This window comes from Triplophysa dalaica, chromosome 15 (assembly GCF_015846415.1).
Source record: "Triplophysa dalaica isolate WHDGS20190420 chromosome 15, ASM1584641v1, whole genome shotgun sequence".
NCBI lineage: Eukaryota > Metazoa > Chordata > Actinopteri > Cypriniformes > Nemacheilidae > Triplophysa > Triplophysa dalaica.
In genome coordinates, this window is record NC_079556.1 from 9026862 (window position 1) to 9048109 (window position 21248).

At 38.1% G+C, this 21248-nt stretch overlaps 1 protein-coding gene across 1 annotated transcript in view; it reads left to right on the forward strand.

The window, feature by feature from the left end:
• Window positions 1–20059, forward strand: part of luzp1 (leucine zipper protein 1) — a 41268-nt gene extending 21209 nt beyond the window's left edge. Inside the window, exons 2-4 of the mRNA XM_056767417.1 lie at window positions 6934–10063; window positions 14790–14970; window positions 15105–20059. Of these exons, the coding sequence (XP_056623395.1) occupies window positions 7130–10063; window positions 14790–14948 (3093 nt within the window). The 5' untranslated portion in view covers window positions 6934–7129 and the 3' untranslated portion in view covers window positions 14949–14970; window positions 15105–20059. The remainder of the gene's footprint in view (window positions 1–6933; window positions 10064–14789; window positions 14971–15104) is intronic.
• The last annotated feature ends 1189 nt before the right edge of the window (window positions 20060–21248 follow it).

Consider the following 21248-nt stretch of genomic DNA (forward strand, 5'->3'; position numbering starts at 1 on the left):
AAATTACTTCAAAACAAAACTGTTGAACTGTAAGCGGACAGTTTTGTTTATGAGAATCATTCTGTCTTGATATGAAGACATTTATAGTGAAGAGGGTTTTTGGAGCTTGTTTGATCTGTTTAGACTCTGAATGTTTCAGGCATATGTCCACGGGATGGAAATGAGTGTCTGTGATGTTGTTCAGGGCAGATGGAGTGAGATGAAATGTAAGATAATGAAAGACGAAGACAACGCAAGGGTGTGTAAATACTTTACATACTGTTTCTTTATGCAGTTTTGTCACATTTAAATCAAGCGCACAAAGTAGAAAATATCACCCTTTCATGCACACACAAACACACTCAGCAGATGAGTCCATGCATGCTGAGATGATACTGGTGCCAACATTTTTTAAATCTCTTTAAATGGTTTAGCCTCGTTAGAGCAGCATGACATCCATGTTCATTCCGTTCAGTTTTACGATGGATTCCAGCCAGCCATCCAAAAATGGGTCGGATCAAAACTGAATTTTGCTTTGCATGCATTTCTCTGTGTGTTATGCAATACACGTGCTACTCTTTTTGAACGATTTGTGTTTTCATTTAGTTTTAATGGGCTAAAATGAGGCTTGTTATTTTTTTTTTTGACTCCAAGCCCCAAAAATCTGAATTTACATGTCTTTCCAACACTGCACCTTAAAAAAAATGTTGTTTTAACTTAAAATTACGTTACCTGGCTGCCTTTACATTTTCAGTTAATTCAATATTAGTTAACATTAACAATTTTGCATCAAAAATCATGTATTAACTAATATTTTACATTGAATTATAGCCAAATTTTAGGCAGCCTAGTAGCTTCATATTTTAAATTAAAACAACAAATCAGTTTTGACAGTTTAGGACATTTTTTACACCCGAGTTTCTGCTGCACTGCTTCGTGTCGGCACGTTCAGACACACATTCCCACTAAAACTGTCCTTCTATTTCTCCAAAAGCGGCGACAGAAAGAAGAAAATGACATGACTGCAAGGGCATCAAAAACCTGAACATTATAGGCTGGTTTTCACTTTTATGGAAAAATCTAAAAGAAAAAAGCTACTCCAAGCTTCAAGTTGCCACAAAAGTTTCTATTTTGTGGCTTGTAAGTTTCTGCCAGAACAGCACAAGTTCAGAAGAGGCCAAACACATGATGGTCTCTCTCTTATTTATCCAAATTCAGTGGTTTTTTTTTGTATTATTAGACCACCATAAAATCATACATTAGTGAACATATATTTAATAGAGGTTATGCCCATAAATAGATCCCAAATGCCTACACAAATTGAACAATTGTAATAATCTGAATGGATGGGTGTAGATCATTTGGTCGCGAGGTTCATTGTCAAACTCATGAAGCTTCAGGGTGTGCCTAAAGTATTTTTAAAGTTTCTCTGTCATATTTTATGCGGCATACTCGCTGCCTCACCTTGCAGTGATCACAGATAGTTTTTCCTTTATTTCTACCTCCTCAAAGCTACATTGTGCTCCCTCTCTGTTGTTGGTTCTAATTTTTGGGGTTGAGGGTTTGGTAAGGGATGTTTATAGAGAATATAGAGCTTCGGGCTCACCCGCCAAACTGATGTCAAGTGCAGGGAACAGTATTTTTTCCCCTTTCCTCTCGGGGAACAGAATGTTCAGGCGGCAGAAGGATCACTTAGCGTGGCTTGGACTAATGATATGCTGCATGATTGCATGTGTGGAACTCTAGAGGAAAAAAGAAACAGTGTGTGTGAGATAGAATAAGCTAGGAATTTCAAGAGAGGGAGGTATTTCATTTCAGGTAGTTAAGTGTGCCATCAGAATCTGTGATATTTCTCTTTTTGTGTCTGGTTTTAATTTATTTTCCTTCATGTTAGTGCTTTCAAGAGAAAGCAGAGAACTGTACTGGTTATTATACAGTTGAAATGGAACTTGTCATGTAGAATCTAATTCTGGGGTCTATCCTGAGCTCTGACGATATTACACATGGAGGAACAAGATAAATATTAAATGGTGCTCACTGTAGCTACATTTATCACTGTTGCTGGTTGCTATTACATTCCAACAAAATTCCATCCTGAAGATTTGTTATCTCTCTATTAGGTTATTATAAATATGTTGGTGAGTGGAAGGCTGTAGTATTTGTGTAAAAGTGTCCACGTTTTGTGAGAGCCTAACACAAAGAAAATATGTTATCCTATATATTAGCTGTCAATATATTAAATCATTTAATGTGTATTTGTAGAAGTATATGCCGCTTTTAAAATGTAGTTGTATATTTTCATAAAAATATAAGCACTTGGTTACAATATATGGAAATGTATAAGGATCATTCCATGTCAAATCAAACAAATATTTGATATTTCCCCGGCTCAAATTTTTAGTTTTTGTTGTATTTTCACTGAAGCAAGACCAACATCTGGAGTGATGTAAAAAAAGAAATGCCACCGAAGAATAAAAATTAAGTAATTCTTGAGGAAGGCAAAAATGACAATTTCACTTTTAATTTGGAGCCACATTAGAAGAGGGGGAATTAAATGAGAATTATATCAGCAGCATAATTTACTTTTTACACAGAGATCGACACATGTTTTTGTTAATCAGTTAATTTTAGCAATCCTTGATGCATTTCATGCCAATGGAGACAGCTCAAAAATGCAGAAAGGGCATTTTTTTGTTATTTTAATAAATATTGCGTGCCTGTAACTCCTGAAACGTTAGAGATACCTTGCTGCCCTTTTACATTCTTGTACTAGATCAACTTGTAGCAACTTTTGGTAACTACATTTTTAAGGCCCAACTGGCTTTCATGTGTTTTCAATCATGTTTAGGCTCTCAAAAATCTGATTCATTTTGAAGATTATAACAAACGGACCAAGTCCTCACATCATAGGTGCTCGGACCATAATTTACAACATCCTTTATCCACATTTTCATATAACTAAAAGACATATAGAATCTTATAAATAAACTATTCAGAGCAAGTAAATGTGCCTCAATCCAATAATTTTGACCATTGCCAAAAGGACACTGTAATGGTTATGTTTAGTGCAGTTGTTTTGATTGAAGGGGAAAAGATGCATTTCTAGTTTCAACATTATTTGTTCTGCAGACAATCCTGTGTGAATGAAGTACCAGACTTTTTAAAATTGACCCATATTTAGTTTTTGAGTACTCAAAATGTGTACATTTTAACATTTTTCTCACGAAGCCACAATAAGATACTCATATCTCTAGGACTGAACCACATAGGGCCTTAAAAAATGTAGTTACCAAAAGACAAGTTGGTCTTTTTTCTTTTTTGAGCAATCACCATTGGTATAAAATACATAAAGCATTGCTAAAATTTACAGATTTACTAACACATTTATAACGATCTCTGTGTACAATAAAATTATGATGCTGGAATATTTCTTATGGTATTTTTTACCCCCTCTAATATGTATCCAAATTTAGAGTGAAATTGTCATTTTACGTCCGTCTACAAATTTATTGATTACTTAATTACTATTCATCGGTGGTAAGGCTGCACGATATATTGTTTTAGCATCGATATCGCAATGTACGCATGCGCAATAGTCACATCGCACGAGGTGCGATGCAGGGAAAGTTTTTTTTTCTATATTTGCCTGATATAAAGTAATGAATTCTGATTTATGGGTGCTTTTTTTTTACATAGCACATGTTGTTGCTTCACTTTTTTGACACGGAGCCTCTGCATGCGTGCGCATGGCGAAATGAGCGAGGAACGGGAGAAAAGCACCGAAATGGACGACTTGGTCGCAAAAAGAAGCGCATCGTCAATTATTTGGAAATATTTTGGCTACAGAAAGGATGATGTTGACCAAAAACAGGTACTTTGTCGGGAGTGCCGTGCAGTAGTTGCCACAACACGCGGAAACACAACTAATTTGTTTGATCATTTAAGTCGGCACCACAGAGCTCTCTATGACGAGTGCAAAGCTTATTTTGTCACTCATGTTAATTCCCTAATGTGATAATTATGTGTCCTCTTTAATGTAGCGCTCTGTTTTTAACCTGGAATACATGCATATAGCATCCCCAATAACTAGATCGCTTCTAGACGCCAGACTGCACTTCTTCATTCACAAATGAGCTCCCTTATTTTAGGGTAAGAAGCAACATTTATTATTAAATAGCAATAAATAAAAAGTCATTTTCAGGGATTCACATCGTTTACTTTCCATGAACATGCCCACAAAATCACCCCAATTATTCTTGAATCAATTATTTATTTTTGGAGAAATTCAAGACATCTGATGAACAGTTCTGTATTTCTACACATCGCAATATTTATATCGCAGGAAAAAAATATCGCAATGTACGTTTTTTTCAATATCGTGCAGCCCTAATCAGTGGCATTTAATATTTTGTCTTTTATCACTACTGATGTTGTTCTTGCTTCTGTAAAAATAGGAAAACATCTTATAATTGAGCAAGTGACCTCTGGTTGAGGTGACACGGAATGACCCATAATATATTGCATTATATTTTCCAGTATATTCCCTTATATTTTCCCCCACATTTAAATGTTCCAAAGAAACAGGAATGAGTCAACAAACAACTGTGTTAAATATTATCTGCTAAATAAATGCAATACACACTTCTTTGCAAAAGCCCAAGAGTAGATTGATACTGTTAAACATTGTTTTCACATAGGGTTGGGTCTTGGCAATGTTTGCTCTATATCTTTGACATGGACACATACCTGTTTGCTCTTACATGCATGAAAATCATTTGTGCGTAAATTGCTGAGGCCCCTTACTAGAGTGATTATGAATTTCATGTCTCATGGAAATATGCATTAAATGTGCTGGGCCTTTTTCCCACTTGGCCAGTACATTAACTGAATGACTCGTTTCCTTTCTAACCCCAGAAGTACTCTGCTGGTGCCTCACACGCAAAAAAGTTATGGGATTTAGAAAGTATTATGACAGAATTCCTTCAATCCACAAACAGCAACTCATTACTTGGGCCTGTCTCCTTGTTGGTGGGCCTGCCAGTCTAACAATCTGTTAAAAGTTGTGTAAAACGCTCGATAACATCTGGACCTTCTGCCACTGCATCTACATTAAGTGTAGTTAACGGCATATTTAATAAGACCTTGGGGTTTGGACCAAACAAAACTATAAAAAATACAATCGTTTTTTGTATTTAGTTGAAAACTGCTTCTAATACATTTGATATAAAACCTTGTATGCTTTATTTGATCCAAGCCTGAGATTTGAAAAGTGCTTTTAAGTAATAGTTAGGGGTGTCACGAAATTAAGTCACAGTCTCAAACTTCGAATTAAAAAATGGAATAGTCGATGCTGCCACGCCCCCATGTTGCGTCTGGATACTTGCCAAGCGGAGAAAAACACATGTGTTGAAGTGCTGCGAGTCAACCTCCTCTAACAGCCACTCAAAAGATAGCATGGCAACTGCAGATGCAGGAGACCCATCGACAGAACTCGAATCCCCTCCTCTTTCACTGAAGTCGCTGGTGTGGAAGTATTTTGGATTTCCAGTGAGTTATGTTGACAACGTTCGCGTTGTCGAGAAAAAAAACAACAGTTTGCAAGCTGTGCTATGTGCGTGTACCATATTCTCTCACTGGCAGCACGACTAACATGGCAGGGCATCTCCGCAGGCACCACAAAAATATACATTTATCTGTTAAACCAACAACTACACAAACTACTCTTCCGTTTTCATTTGGAATTAAACTTCCAAGCAACTCAACTCGTGCAAATGCAATTACGCGTGCGGTAGGAGTATTCATAGCCGCGGAAATGCGACCTTATTCGGTGGTGGAAAACTCCGGTTTTAGGCATTTAATTAGCGTGCTAGAGCACCCAAGTAGAACGCATCTCACAGCTACGGTGATTCCCTCCATGTACAATAATGTAAAAGAGAAAGTTATTGAAGGTCTGAGCAGCGCACATTTAGTTGCCTTGACTACAGATTGCTGGACATCCAGAGCAACACAGAGCTTCATGACTGTCACAGCACATTACGAGAAGATGGCAGTTTATTTTAAGTTTTCAATTGACTAAAGATATAAGTTATTGTTACATTATGTTGTTAATAAAAGTTTTAAATTTGACAATGTAGTGTGGTACATTGAAACAAAGGTCAGATATTATATTGCATAAAAGTCTAGTTTGAAAAATGACAATCTGTCCTTTAAAAAGAATAAATGTAAAAATCGAGAATCGAATCGAACCGTGACCTTAGAATGGAACATGCAATCGAATCGACGATTTGGAGAATCGTGACACCCCTAGTAATAGGCAGCAACATAGTGCCTGATAGCATAAGATTTATAATTAAAAATGGTTACACAAGTAAGAGTTTTATTTATAAGTAGCACTGTCCTTTGGACTACTTATAGTGTGCGTTGCTGTGGCCAGAACTGTCCTTGGCCTGTATGCCATTCAAAATTTTATTCAGTGTCCTGAAGATGTGATTTGGGATTGTTGTCACTACGAATGTTGCCATGGTGACAGACACGTGAACAGAGGCTAGGGTCAGCAAGTTGTGCTGATGTCAGCAAAATTCTTTGCAAGAAATCAATGCTGTACTTTCATAGTGTGTTTGGGGTGGGACATCAGTTGATGTCCTTTGTACTATGCTTTAATTTTTTCACACTCTAAAGTCTTTTGCTTATCGCCCTTATACTTCTGTGGACCTGTTATAAAGGGCTTTGCTACACAACAAATTATTTCCAAAGTCACAAAGATTCTTGGTAACAGTTAAATTTGCTTTTGTGTTTTTGACTGTTAAACACCACCTAGTTTTCCTAGTTAAAATATGAAGTTGGTATTCAATTTTGAAGCAACAGTTTGACAGTCACAGACTGTTTATTTATCATAATCCATTGCCCTTTATTCTTCCAGGAGGTAATATTTATCTTTCTTTTTTTGTCTTGTAGGTCCAAACTCGCTTGGAGCACCAGTGAGAGTGGAGACCAAGATAGAAGTCTACGTACAGGGATCCAAACTTCAAGCCTGTTTTTCATAGTTTCTCTTTAGAATCCCCAAATTTCTTGGAAACACCACCATACAAATGTGTTCCACTCCATCAAACAACCATAAAGACCTCACAGTAGATTAGTATCAGATATAAAAATGACAGAAACTACTAATCGCCACCTAAAACACAAGTTGCAGAGCTTTGGGCGACGTCTGGATGAGCTTGAGGAGGCCAAAAGCAAATTGCAGAAAGCTGAAGATGAACTTCTTGACATTCAGGACAAAATCATTCAGGCTGAGGGGAGTAATTCCTCACTCCTCTCTGATGTGGAGGCGATGCGGAAGAGACTGCTCAAAATTGAAGGCAAGGATGAGGAAGTGAGGAAAGCTGAAGATCTCTGCCGTGATGTTAGGGAAAAACTAGATCAGGCGGAGAAACTAACCAAGGAGCTTAAGGCGGAGATTGAGCGACTTCAGCGCCGAATGTCTGAAGTTGAGAAACTTGAAGAGGCATTTGGTAAAAGCAAGTCAAACTGTACCCAGTTGTGCCTAAGTCTTAATGAGGAGAAAAACTTGACCAAAAAGCTCTCCTCTGAGCTTGAGACCTTGAAGGCTCGTGTAAAGGAAATTGAATCTTCTGAAGCGCAACTGGACAGTGCTGAAAAATCCCTTACCACGGAAATGGAAAAACTAAAGAGTCTCACTCAAACATTTGTCAGTGAACGCAAAAGACTTGTGGAAAGGCAGAGAGAGGATGAGAAAATCATTCTTAAACTGAATGAGAAACTTGAGCATCAGAAAAAAAAACTAGGCACAGCAGATCACGGCCAATTTGATTCCAAAGACCTTCGAATTGAGGATGAGTTCTCAACAGGACTTACCTGCAAACTCACCAGGAAGACAAGTTTGGAATACTTAAAGCATTCGGATGACTCAGATTTGTGGAATAAGTCAGAGAATGAGAAAAATAGATTAGAGGGGCAGGAAGATAATAAAGTTAAAGATCTCAGCCAAGAAGTGGAAAGGCTTAAGAATCGTTTGAAACAGTTGGAATTAGTGGAGGAGAATTTAAAGAACATGGAATCCAAGAATGTTGAGCTGACAGAAAAGTACCAGCAGGAAAGGAGTCGGAATCAAACACTCCATGACCAGGTTGAGCAGATGAAAATGCAGCTAGCTGGTTACAGCAATGGTAATGGGAACACACAAATTATCAGCACCACAAAGGTCCTGGAAAATGGTAAGGCTGAAAATGAGGAAATCCACGTACGAAGAGGCTTCAGACAGGAAAAGCCGAAATTATTGAACAAAAGTCCTGCTGCTGAACCAGTCAAGTACAAAAGCAGAGATGCTTCTCCGCAGCAGAGAAAAGAAAGCAAGCTGAGGAATAAAGACCATTGTCACACCCCAGAGAGCTCCCCAAAGACTGTACGAAGGGCTTCTAGTCCAGCACATAATGTCAGGAAAGCTTTGAGAACGGGTGCATCCGTTCCTCCATCTGACAATGGGACAAAAGATGCAAAGAAAGATGAAAAACTTGGAAATGCTACACAGTCATCTTCGAGCACACTCAGCGAGAGCAAGAAAGTCTCAGTCCTAAGTCGCTATCCTCCAGCTGCTAATGACCAAAAATCTTGGAAGCCCACAGCCAAGCAAAATGAGAGTGAAAAAAAACAGAGCCCAACTGAGAAGTATTCCAGGTACCATGGAAGTGATAGTGAATCCAGCAGTTCTGATGCGGCCCATTTAATATCAGCCAGGGCCTCAAGCATTGTGTCACCTGACAAAGGATTAACCGATCAAGAGAGTTTAGATAACTCACAGGATCTTTCTGGGATGTTGAGTCTGTCCAAGGCAAATGGATCGTATGGTGCCTACAGATCCCATGTATGTTCATCTGTTCTGAGTGATCATGGTTCAGACGGTCATTCCTCAGCTTCAGAAACCGAATCTACTGGCTCTAGGAGATCAGTAGGTGAGCAAAGTGACACTATAATGTCAAGTACAAGTGTAAGAACATCATCAATATACCCTAGATATTCACGTCGGCAAGATTCTCGCTCAGATGGCACCTCAATGGGCTCCTTCAATGAAGAGCAACCTATGCCTCATTTGGCAGAAGGGGAAACTCATGAGACTATGCAGACCACTCCAGGTATTGAAATCAGGAGGGTCTGCAGTCCGCGTGAAGCTCTCCGTTCAAAAGCTATTATCAAGCAAGCCATTGTTGAGATTGAAAGAAAGGAAATTATGTCAGGGGGAGTCACAGAGGCTTCCACTACAATTGGGAAACCCAAGATCTCTGCAAAGCCAGCGGTGTCCAACAAGATGACCAGCAGTATCACCTTCTACCCCAATGACCCCAGCTCCTCTCGAACAAGCAGTCGGAGCAGCAGCATATCAAGCGAGCCCCCCTCCAAAGAAAGGCACACGTCCACCAGTAATATCGTCATTAGCCCCAGCAGTGAGCACAGGGGAAGCTTTTCTGTACCTTACGAGATTTCCATACCTAAGAGCGAGATCACTCTACGTCCAAGTGATACTGATTCATACTTCTCTGAACCTCCCAGTTTTATGGAATCTGCTCCTGTGGAGGCAACTCTCTTGTCTCAAAGCAGCTACAGGCTTCAGTCTTCCAATGTTTCAAACTTCAACAACGATGAGTCTGGGTTTGAGAGCAGCACTAGCTGGAAAGGCCAGAGTCAAAACCTCCTCTCATATGATGACAGTTTTCCAGACATGAGAAATGTCACTGTCAGGAGCACTTGGAGGAGCCGTGGGGCAGCTTCTGTAGATGAATCTGGTCGAGCACTAAGGCTAGATGGCTCAGAGGATGATGGCGAGTCTACTACCATGTGGAGAGCATATCGGGCAACAACAGTGTTGGACACTCCAACAAACTCCAATATTCATTCTAACTGTGGAGTTAAACCAAGCCCAGCAGAGGTATATATGCGTAGGATCAGCAATGTTGTGGCGTCTGTCCCTGAGCCGGGACGAAGGAACAAAAAGACTTCTTCTCCAGAGAGGGCTATTGCACATGAGCCTATAAGTGCTCAGCAACTTCAACCTAGAGGCCGTAAACCCATGGTGAGTCATTGCTTTTTAGACCATTATGTCTAAAGAGATTTTTAAGTGCATGCATTAGAGTTTGCTTACCCTTTTGAAACGGTTCTGTTCACTTAATGACTTTAAAGGGAATGTTCACCCCTTAAAAAAAATTCTCCTCATTTACTGGATTAATCTTTGTAAATATCTTTGTTTTGATGAACAAAGAGAAATATATTTGGAAGAATGCTTGTAACCACACAGTTCTTGGCCACCATTGACTACCATAGTTGGAAAAATGACAATGGTAGTCAGAAGTTCCTCAGAACTTTTTGCTTTCAGACATTTATCAAAATATATGTTGTAGTGTTATTTATTTATTTTAAAGTTTTACTTAATTTATATTACATATAGGAATTTATAGTCTGTTTAATGTGATGTTTCTCTCTCTCTCTCTTGGATGCGTTTCTCTCTCCCTTATTTTAAATGTGTGCTTTAAATGTTTTGCTAATAGTCGATATGTTTTACGTACAGCTACTTTGTAACAAAGAACATTTTAAAAAGCGCTATATGAATAAATTTGACTTGACTTGACTTTGTCAACAGAAAGACATTTACAATATTTTTTTCCTACTATGGTAGTCAATGGTGACCAAGAACTGATTCTTCCAAATATCTTTCTCTGTGTTTTCAGAACAAAGACATTTATACAAATTAGGATCAGCTTGAGGGAGTAAATGAAGACATAATTTTCATTTTTGGGTGAACTGTGGTCATAAAATCAATGAAATCAAACAGCAAACAAGGGCATACAGTATCATACTAAAACAAATTGAAAGGAGCAAATCATCTGATCATTTGCATCCAGTTGTGACTGTACGGATTATCATACCAGCTGTTTATAATCCCCATAGAACAGCAGAAGTCATGCTCACATATTTTGTGCCACCGTCATGATTAATATGTCTTAGTCATGGTATTCAGCACATTTGTTCCTTGGGGTTTTGTTTGATTTAAAAGTTGTGCAACTGCATGTGAAGGTTACAGATATTTTATAAGCATGAAGTATTTTTAGATCTTTCCGCATCTGAAAGAGGAAAAAATATGTCCTTGAGGTTTTTTTCTTGCTCTCCTTTCCGTCTTTCTTGTAACAGAATCCTTGCTGGAAACAGTGTTTTCCAGTTCCAGTGGTTTATGCCGTTTTTTAATCATTTTTGCCGTTTGAACACATTGTACGTAAATGCATTATAAAGTGTGTAGAAATGTACACTCTAGAGACAAACAGAATATAAAAAAGTCAAGTGTATAAAGGGATAGTTCACGCAGAAAGGAAAAATCTGTCAATATTTACTCACCCTCATGTCATTTCAAAGCTGTATTAGTTTCTTTTTCTACAGAACACAAAATAATGAATGTTGGTGACCTAAAAACGGTGGTACCCATTGACTTCTATTGCATGGACACAAAACCAATGCAAGTCAATGGGTACCGCCGTTGTTCGGTTAAAACATTCTTCGAAATATATTTTTCTACAGAAGAAAGGAAGTCGTACAGGTTTGCAATGACAAGAGTGTGAATTTTCATTTTTGAGTGAACTATTCCGGTTAGATAAGATCTTGCCACACATCACTGGAGGAAATGTACAGTTGTTAAAATGTGACTTAGCGCTGTATGGATATTGTATCATAAAGTATTACACACATAATAACTTGGTTTCATTATTGGAGTTATATATTTTTTCTTCTTTTTAGTAATCTAGATATAACAATAATTAAATCCTTTTAGGAAAAAAATACATTTAATTTGATTAATAATAAAGCAGTTGTCATGTTTTCTACCACTAGTGTTACAGTAAAACATAAATAAAGGGTGTTTGGAAGCTAATGACCTATAGGTCAGAGGGCACGGCTTTGTTTTTAGTGGAGCTGTTATTCAGGTCAACTGCCAGTTTTTGTCTCGACAGCTAAACCAATTTTCAGGCTGGCGTCACTTTTCCAGTCAAAACAAAGCAAGCAGGCCCCTTTTTACCAGCTTTCAACCAATTTTTGCTTACAGACTATACAAGAGAATAGAGCTCATCTTATCAGAGTGGCAATTAGTATCACACTCTCATTAAACATCACAAACAGCTCCGCCCCCATATTTATCCACAAGACTCAATTAAATCACAGACAAGCCCCTCAAACACGGCCCCTTCCCGACACATGAGCTCATTAACTCTCTTCTCGACTTTCTCACGTTCTATTTCATGCAGTGTTTGTTGTCTTTGTCCGTTGCACTGATGGATAGCGAATGCCTCTTCGTTTATTTGCGAGCATCTTGAGATGTATGCACAAGTCAATTCTAGAACAGAGGTCAGATCATTTGTCTTGCTCTCTTCTTTCTATCTGTCACTGAATGCCCGTTTTCTCTGTACTACAAATGGTTCCTCATGCTGTCATTGCAGCCGAAAGTTAATACACCGCTATTGTAAGCACACTCTCTCATTTCTCTTTGTCCGGGATTCACTATCATTAATCTTTTATCTCTTTCAGCTTTAAAGTCTCTTATAATCCATAGAGGTAAATTCAGTTTCTATTCCAAGTTGAAATGGGGTAAAAAATGGAAAACAGATTGGTCCAAGGAGTACATACAAAGTACATACTCAGACTTCAACAAGTGATTGAAAGCAATCTTCATCTGTACCCACTCCGTCTGGAGTCTATTAGAAAGGATTTATGTAATCAGACTTGGTCAGGCATGCATTGAACTTTACCTTCAAGACATGTGGTTTTCTTTTTTCCCTGAAGTTGGAGTAATCTTTTTAATAAATACCTCAGGGTTATCACTATTATAAGTAACGCATCAGAGTTTAAACCTCTGATGTATGGTGTCCTTTAAAGTATGTGATTTTTCAACTAACAGCAGCAACATAAAATCACCTTGGCTGGTAAAATAATAATTCACCAAGAATCTATTGCTATTGACAACAGAAAAAGTGCCTGCTACATTAATGTGAATCTTTAACTCAAAAAGTACCAACAAAAAAGTTAAAGACATGCTGATTTATTGTTAAGATAAACATGTAGATAATTCTTTCCTCAGAATGCTAAACAAAGAACCCCAAAAAGAACAATTTTGGCCTGTTTGGGGCCATTACAAATAGCTTTGTAAACTCATCAGACCTCAGCTAGTAAAAACAGATCTGTTAAATGAATCTGACTCGCAGCTGCGGTTGCAGGAGTGAATTGTTGATACATTTATTGATTTCTCCTGGCCTTTATCATATCAAACAGTTTCCTTGTTTATGTGCTTCACCATGAACGTCTTTATTTTCACCCTGCGTCTTATACAGTATAAGATCAATACACCAGTGATCTGAAGGGGATCTGAGTTGTTCGTGGATAATGCGGTGACTTTGTGCTGATGAATGGGTTTTTTTTCTCTTTCGTCATTAATGAAGGCATGTTTGAAGCACAGATCAAGGTCATCCGTGTATTCTTAGTGTTTCTGACATTAAAGTTATCCGAGTCAAATATATGAGGTAAAGACTAAATAATCCTACCTGGCCAGATGTCGTGTCGGGTTTTGTATGGATAGCTGCTCATCCTTCAGAAATTATGATTTTTGTTGATTTTGTTTAGCAGCTTAACTGATTAGAAATCAATTTTTAGAAACTAATATCCATTTCTGTGATGAGTTTCAATCACATAGGTTTTCTGAGTTCATAGTTTGATCTGTTACTGCGTTCAAAAGCATTAGCCATTGCAGAGCAATCGCTCCAAATGTTCACATAATGCGGTTTGAGCTTCCTGAAAGAAAGAACTTACATGGAACCCGTTCTGCCATGACATCTTGCTTTAAGATTGTGCTTGGGTCTTTTCCGCCCGTTTGCCCCTTCCTGAATGACACAGGAAGTTACAAGGTTGTGCCTGCCCATTTGGCAGCCCATGCATCGTAACCAGTTTCCTGTACACCCACCTCTCGTATCCCAGCAGGCCTCAAGCCCTATTATGGACAATTAGCATCTGTCTGCTGTGTTCGAAATTCCACAGCAATGTGTGGCATATCCTGCTGCCTCATTTGGGAACTTTATATAAATGACGTCATAAACCATTTGGTTGGCTGTGTAAAGTCTCCACATTCATGGTAAAGAAAAGAGACAATACTTGTTCTATATAAGGCCTCACTATGTGGTCTGACCAATAGCTCTCAATCTATGAAACTATGGGTAAAAGTTGTCTATATACACATAAAATAATTAAACGATATCCGTCAGATTTTCTAGAACTTTATTAGTTTTATGATGGCATTTTTTTAACCACGTTAAACGGTTATGTTCATTTTGGTCAGTCAAACTCAATACATTTAAATTAAGGCTGTCAAACAATTAATCATGATATAAATGTACTTTTAACAACAACAAAAAAAATGTTTACATAATATATGTCTATGTACTGTGCATATAATTTTAGATTTATTAACACAAAAACATACACATACATGTTTATATATATATATATATTTAGGAATATTTATATTAACCAAGTATTTAAATGATATATACACCTTTTATTTTATTATATATCATTATTGTATTTAATATTTTTCTTAAATATATGGGTGTTTGTGTTTATACACACAAAATATATGCACAGTACACAGACATATATTATGTGCATAGAAACATTTCATGTCAGCAACCCTTTACCCCAAGTTCTAGTAAATTTCGTTCCTGGTAATAAGCGTAATCACATTTGTTATATCTTTGTTTTTTCTCTGCATCTAGTCTGTAGATGATAGAGAAGCTGATCAGTCTTCATGCAGGAGGCAGCCCTCAGGTGATATGGATTCGTACGATAGGCCTGGAAATCGTGAAGCGTGGACCAGCAGGGGCCGTGCAGTTGATGGAAGCCGACTGTATTCGAACCGCCATCTAGACAACTGACACAGATAACCAATTCACTGAGGTGTGTATAACCTGTTCCTTACATTACTAAACCTAAATATAATCTAATGCTAGATGTCTCAGTGGATTCTGCGTTAATTTAAGCAAGATAAAAACTAATTACTTTCATACTAATGACGTGTTTTATTACCTCAGTTCTTCCATCTCAGAATGAGCTCCTGAGCAGAAGGTCGGAAGCTCAGCTCAGCTCAGCTCAGCTCATCTCTTCCGACAGCCATCAGTTACATCACTTCTTAAAGACTCACCAGCTCTGATGTTTTCCAGCAGACCTAAATGACCCTCAGATTATCCTTTCACACCAGCCCCACCTGTATGGATCCACCATTCTCCTGCTGTTATGAAGAAGTCACATGTTTCTACAGCATCCAATCCTCTTCTGCTTTCCATGGTGTATTAAAGTCGTCATATGTGACAAGGAAGAGGCGCATAGACATGTGACAACAGGAGAATCGGGGGGTTTGGGGCACTCTTGACATTTGATAAAATTTGGAAAACCCTTACACCTCTGGTGCAAAAGGGTGATCGAAAATTGTTTTTTTTTGTGTTATTTTCACAAGGAGCAAGTTACAGCTCATTGTATTTCATTTAGTTTGACAATCTCACACGTTTAGTTGATTTTTTTTCCTTCGCCGCATGGTGTTTGTTAATTCAGGATTTGATTCGGATTATTGCACAAAACCCATTGATTATCCAGTCAATCCCATCACATTTACATTGGGGTACACATGATTTTGCAATACGGCGCAATGCCAAGCACATTTTTTCATGCTGAGAACTAGAGTCAAACCACATGCTACAGTAGGAGTACATGCCAAGACTGCAAGTCTTCAATAGATTTTCATACATGATACCCAATCTCTCCATCCTTCAAACATCTGGGGTTTTTCCACACATAGCCAAATTTATTTGATGCAGTTTGTAATTTGCTCCTTGTATCCGATCATCAAGTCAGGTCTCTCGTTTCTTCTGTTATTGTTATTCCTTTATTTTCTCTTTAACTGAACTCGTTGGTCCCCACCGTACGGCCACCATATCCCTGACAAACATTTAAAGCGAAAGCTGGGAAATGCATCTGCATGTTCATGTCTCGGTAGCTCAGACGGGAGACTGGTTTTGTATTTCAAACCACTGGAGAGGAATAATCCAGGACTCATTTTGTAGGTCCATGGCGTGGCGTGACCTTGCGCAGAACATCTGGAACATCAAACCGGGATTAACCCAAATGCTGGACATTTACAGAGGATTTTCAGGGCTGCCACTCTGTGACTCGACTTGCAAACTTTGCACAGAAAGACATTGATCCAATTCCGTGTGCTGAGCACTCAGTTATAGGAAACCAGTGTTTGGGATTTTGATAGTCCGTGTCAGTCAGCGGTATAATGCAGTGTGAGAATCGACCCCTTGACGGGTGGTGTTTTCGTATGTTATTTCAGCTGTATAGCTTGTTGAGCCTTGAGGGTGGGTAGCATGACACCACAGAAGATCCAGAATGCCTGTGCCTGGATAAACGGCCTTGTGGAAAATACATCGGAATGCTCATCGCGCAGTTAGTACCTTTTAAAGTTTTTGAGTAGATATGCTGCGATTCACATGTTTTGTATTGTATCTACCAGGTTAACGTTTTAACAGCCCGGTGGAGTTTGTGAAGCTGTTGAGATGCGGCCAATGAACTCATTCAGGCTCAGATACCATTCGTCCTCTGACAGACAACATCTTGGTCAACATATTTCTCTCTACTCCCGGTGGTGATAACAAAGGGTCCATAATCCCTCAGCCCGCTCAATGATCTCCATTTTCACTGGAATGTGGGATATTTTATGTTTTGTGTTATTCTGATGCTGTTTGTTTAATGTTCTAAGGGTTGATGTTCATGTGGATAGGGTCGGTATTTTATGCTTACTGTCTTTGCAGCATCTCACTCGATTACGTCTTTAAAATAATCCACAAATCACCTTCATGGTCAGTTCTGGTTCCTGTACTCTTTGTGTTTTCGTCTGGTTTTTATCCATCTTGTTTTTCTGCTCGGATTCTTTAAAACAAAAATGGATATTTCTTTGTTTACTTTTCATTTTATTTTATTTAAGTCATTCTAATGAATTTGTAATTGCACTTAAATCATTAAAACAGTCTTATAAGTAAAACGAAAACTAGGTCCTTGTGAAAATGGGTCATTTCTGATTAAAATACATCACAGTATATACAAGAAGGTTCTTGGAAGCTTCTGTCGGCTTGGCTGTGAATAGCAAGAAAGTCTTATTATCAGTTAAATCACATTTTCCATTCAACTTCAAACATACTTCAATGGCTTAACCAAGTTGGCCATGTAGCACTTGATTTTTTATACTGTTGTTCAATTTGATCCGGGGTGGCAGTTGGGTTTTGGACTTCACAGATTTGGCCTTTGTTCTACACAAAGTTTAGCTCTCCAAATGCATATCCCAGACTTCACCTCTGCTTCCTGTTAGGGGGTCTTGGGCTGAAGCGGTCATGCCGTATCTCCCGTGCCCCTGCCATCCCAGAATACCCTAGCGCTCTGGGCTCCTGTAATCCAAATTAAAGCCATTTTATTGGCTGACTAAAGTAGCAGCAGGACTGATATACGGCCCGCAGGTTTGTTCTAGGTCAGAGGTCATCTTTGGATTCGATGGAGTTCCCCTCATCCCAGTCTGGGGGCTTATAACTAGCCAACTATGAAAGTGGGACTTGCAAAAAAGCATGATCTTTGATATGAGGAAAAAGGAAGGGAAGTAGGTCACTGGCCAATGTGTGGGCTGCAGCCTGTTGGCATGGTGTCCATGTGTGGTACCAAGAAGAGCCAAGAAGGACGGCCAGAGGAAAGATCTTCCAAATTCCGTAATAAATTTGGGGTATTATGAATAGGAAATCCTCCTCTAATAAATTTCAAAAGGGCTGCACTCAAAGCAGGCCAACATACTCACATTAGTGTAAAACAGAAACATAACTCAGGTGATCTGTGTGATGATATAGTGCAAGTTTGTACAGTTTTGCAAATTCCAGGATCTTCCCATACCGACCCCCTGGCCAGGCCTAGGTGTCTCAGCTGCTCCATGGGTTCAGCACCAGACCACAGCTGTCAGAAACCGTAGGCTTTATGAGCTTACAAGACAACTCCAGAGACAAGTTTTGAGGTCTTTTGAAAGCATAGAACTGAAACCGCAATTCTCCTGGAATCTTTCCTCCTTTCCTAACTCCATTTACTAATATGTGTCAATATGTTGTGCACCCTCAGAAGCCATCAAACACGTGTATGTGATTTTCATACCTCCACTGCTGTCCAAAGCTGTGGATATGATCACTGTGAGGTTGGGTTACACAAGGGATTCCAAGAACAGAGTTCACGCCAGATCACAGGTTACAAAGCGCAGTATAACCCGACTCATCTTGTTTACCAGCATATTTTGCATATTCATCCCAAAAAGCTAACTATTCTCAATTGGATCAACATGAGGGTAAACTGTGATTTTTGGTGAACTATCCCTTTAAGTCAGATTCACCTAAATCAGGAAAAAGCATATTTTTTGTTTTTGTAGTTCATTAATGCATTCATATTGTGTCCCAAATTTGTTGATAGTTTTAATCATTTAGTAACAATTTTTCTAAGCCTTAAAGTAATTACTTTATAAATGTCAGTTCTAAGCAATAAAGTGATATTGAATGTACGTTGGAGAAATCAGGAAGATTTTGCTGTGTAATGCCCACGGGTTGAGCTGCCATTGATCCCAAAAGGTCTCTGCTATATATCACACTCCAGAATCTGCACTTAACCAGCACTTAAATTACTCTTTTGCTTTTAAACCTCTATACATTTTCTCTAGTCTTTTTTCTCTTTTTGCTTTCCCCTTTAATTAACTGAATGTACAGCCATCTAAGATGTGTATATATATGTACGTGTGTTTTTGCACTGGCTAAATCTGAATTACAGAGAAAGTTAACTTGCGGTTATATTTGAGCCGACTGGGCGGGGAGATGGACTGTCCAGTTCATTTGTGTAGACTGCAAAGTATTTTGTGATTTAAATTAGAATCAATCTCTTTCTTTTTAAAGGCCAAGTGCTCTATAATGTGTTCAAGTCACAACGTGCCAAATATCATTCCAATGTATTTTTCTAGGGTATAATAAAACGAACCGCTTTACAAAAGCATGAATAAAGGGTAAATATTTCTCTGTAAACTTCTTTTTTCAAAAAACGAGATTTCAGAAACTGTAATCGGATGTTTTAATTTAAAAAAAAATTGTAATTTTGTAAAGTGGGCCTTTTTTCTTTAATGTTTATTCTTTGCTTGTTTTTTTTTTAGATGTGTACCTTATCGGGCTCCTGGAGAGTGATTTTTTTGATATATTAATTTCCATTTTGTTAAATTCACATTGTGTTTGTATAAAGTATTACAGTCTGTAGATTGTTAAAGGTGTTAATTCATTAGCTTTCGAAACATTTGCCAGCTCTTGTTCATAAGGAAAGTCAAAGGGTGACTTGTTTCTCAAAAATAAGATGGATATGTTGAGCCAGGGCTTCTGTATAATGCTGATCCACTGGGATAGTTTCTCCTTAATAGCGCCTCATCTTTTATTATCCACTCAGACTGTGGCTTACTGTTGTTCCTTACATTCATTCAGGGTTCCTTTATCTTATGTGCCGTATTAAAAGTGTTGCCAAAGAAAGATTTTCAGGCCTTAAACACACAAAAACGAACACCTGAACACATTGTGCTGTAACCCACAGAAAATAAAAGTTCACTGATACTTGCTTCCACCTTCCCTTATACATAAACTCTTCACACATAAAATACAGGCCTGTAAGTAAAAGAAGGAAGATATGGGGGTGTGTTTCTTTAGTAAAGCAGTGTTTGTGATCCAATCGGGTGCTGGTGTAGTGGCAGATGCTCATTGTATTCTGCCTGTCAGTGTCAGCAATAACACGCAAAATTGTGTTTAACACCCTTGTACTGTAATATTTGTGCATGTTTCAGTTTATCATGTTTTCAGCATTTTGCATGAAGATAGAAATCTCTAGGCTGAACTGCAGACTGTATGTATTCAAGCTAATATAATAAAGCAACTTGTTTGTAACATTTTGGGGTTTCTGTGTGTTAATTTTAATTCTGTATTTTTTTATTTGACCTGTGCAGATGGATAAACAATAAGAGGTAATTAAGCATTGATGGTTTACTAAATCTCTTTATAGAACATAAAATAGTATGTAATTTATTTTTCATTTGTGCATTTATGAGGAATATTTACCGTCATGTATGACAATCCTGAAAATGATATCCGTGCTGTTAGTATAGTAATAAATGTTGGGTTGACATTTTCACGGAATTGACCATCTACTTTGCATTCTGTTTTTACGCCTTATAAGAGCATCAAAACAGGACAAATTATCCAGACTGAGGTTATCATAATTAATGCATGAAAGAGTTAAATCTTAATGTATTTTTGCTCTTTAAAACTATTCTAACTGAAACAATTTAAGAATTAAAGATCTGAAGGCTTTTTATGCCATTTTCCACATGCTTTATATTGCCGAGAATACTGAAAGATACAGAAAATAGAAATGATCAAGAAAAACAGGAATTCAAGACAAAAAAGCCTTACAAACCTTTAAAAACCAGAGTCTATTAATATTTTCTGCTTGCAATATTTGAAATAGCTGCGAAAGCAGTAATCCTGTTCTGAACATGAATCACTACTTCATGGGAATTTAAAAGAACATTCACAAACTGGACGAGGGTGAAAGGTCTAGACAGAAAAGAAACAATCTTATCAACTATTCATTTAGTCTCGAACATTTTTCAGTATTACCAGAGATGTTTTTTATTTTAATGGAGCATTCAACTGGAACTCATTAAGAATTTAAATAGCAAATTTTGATGATTTTCAAAACGTAAACTACCAAAGCCTGAGCACTCAGCTGTGTAGTGTAACATGAGACTATTGCACATATATGTTGGTTCTTCATTCCATGTGAAGTTCACATTGCATATCTTCACTCTAGGCTGCAGGGTCAGTGTGTGGGGGGTTTTGTGTGGAGCACGTTCTGATTTTGCTGTAGTGTTGCGTGGGTGCTACGTGATACAAAATGATTCAGGTTGGAGTTCAGACATGCTCAAACCGTACGTACCAATTACAGCCTCGCCTACGCACCAGATATTACGTAATCAAAGAAATGCAATAAAATATTCACAAAAGGTCCCTAAGGACACACAGGTGTGGATGAGAATATTATAACATTTAAAGCTGTTAAGCTGTGAGTCTAGTCTT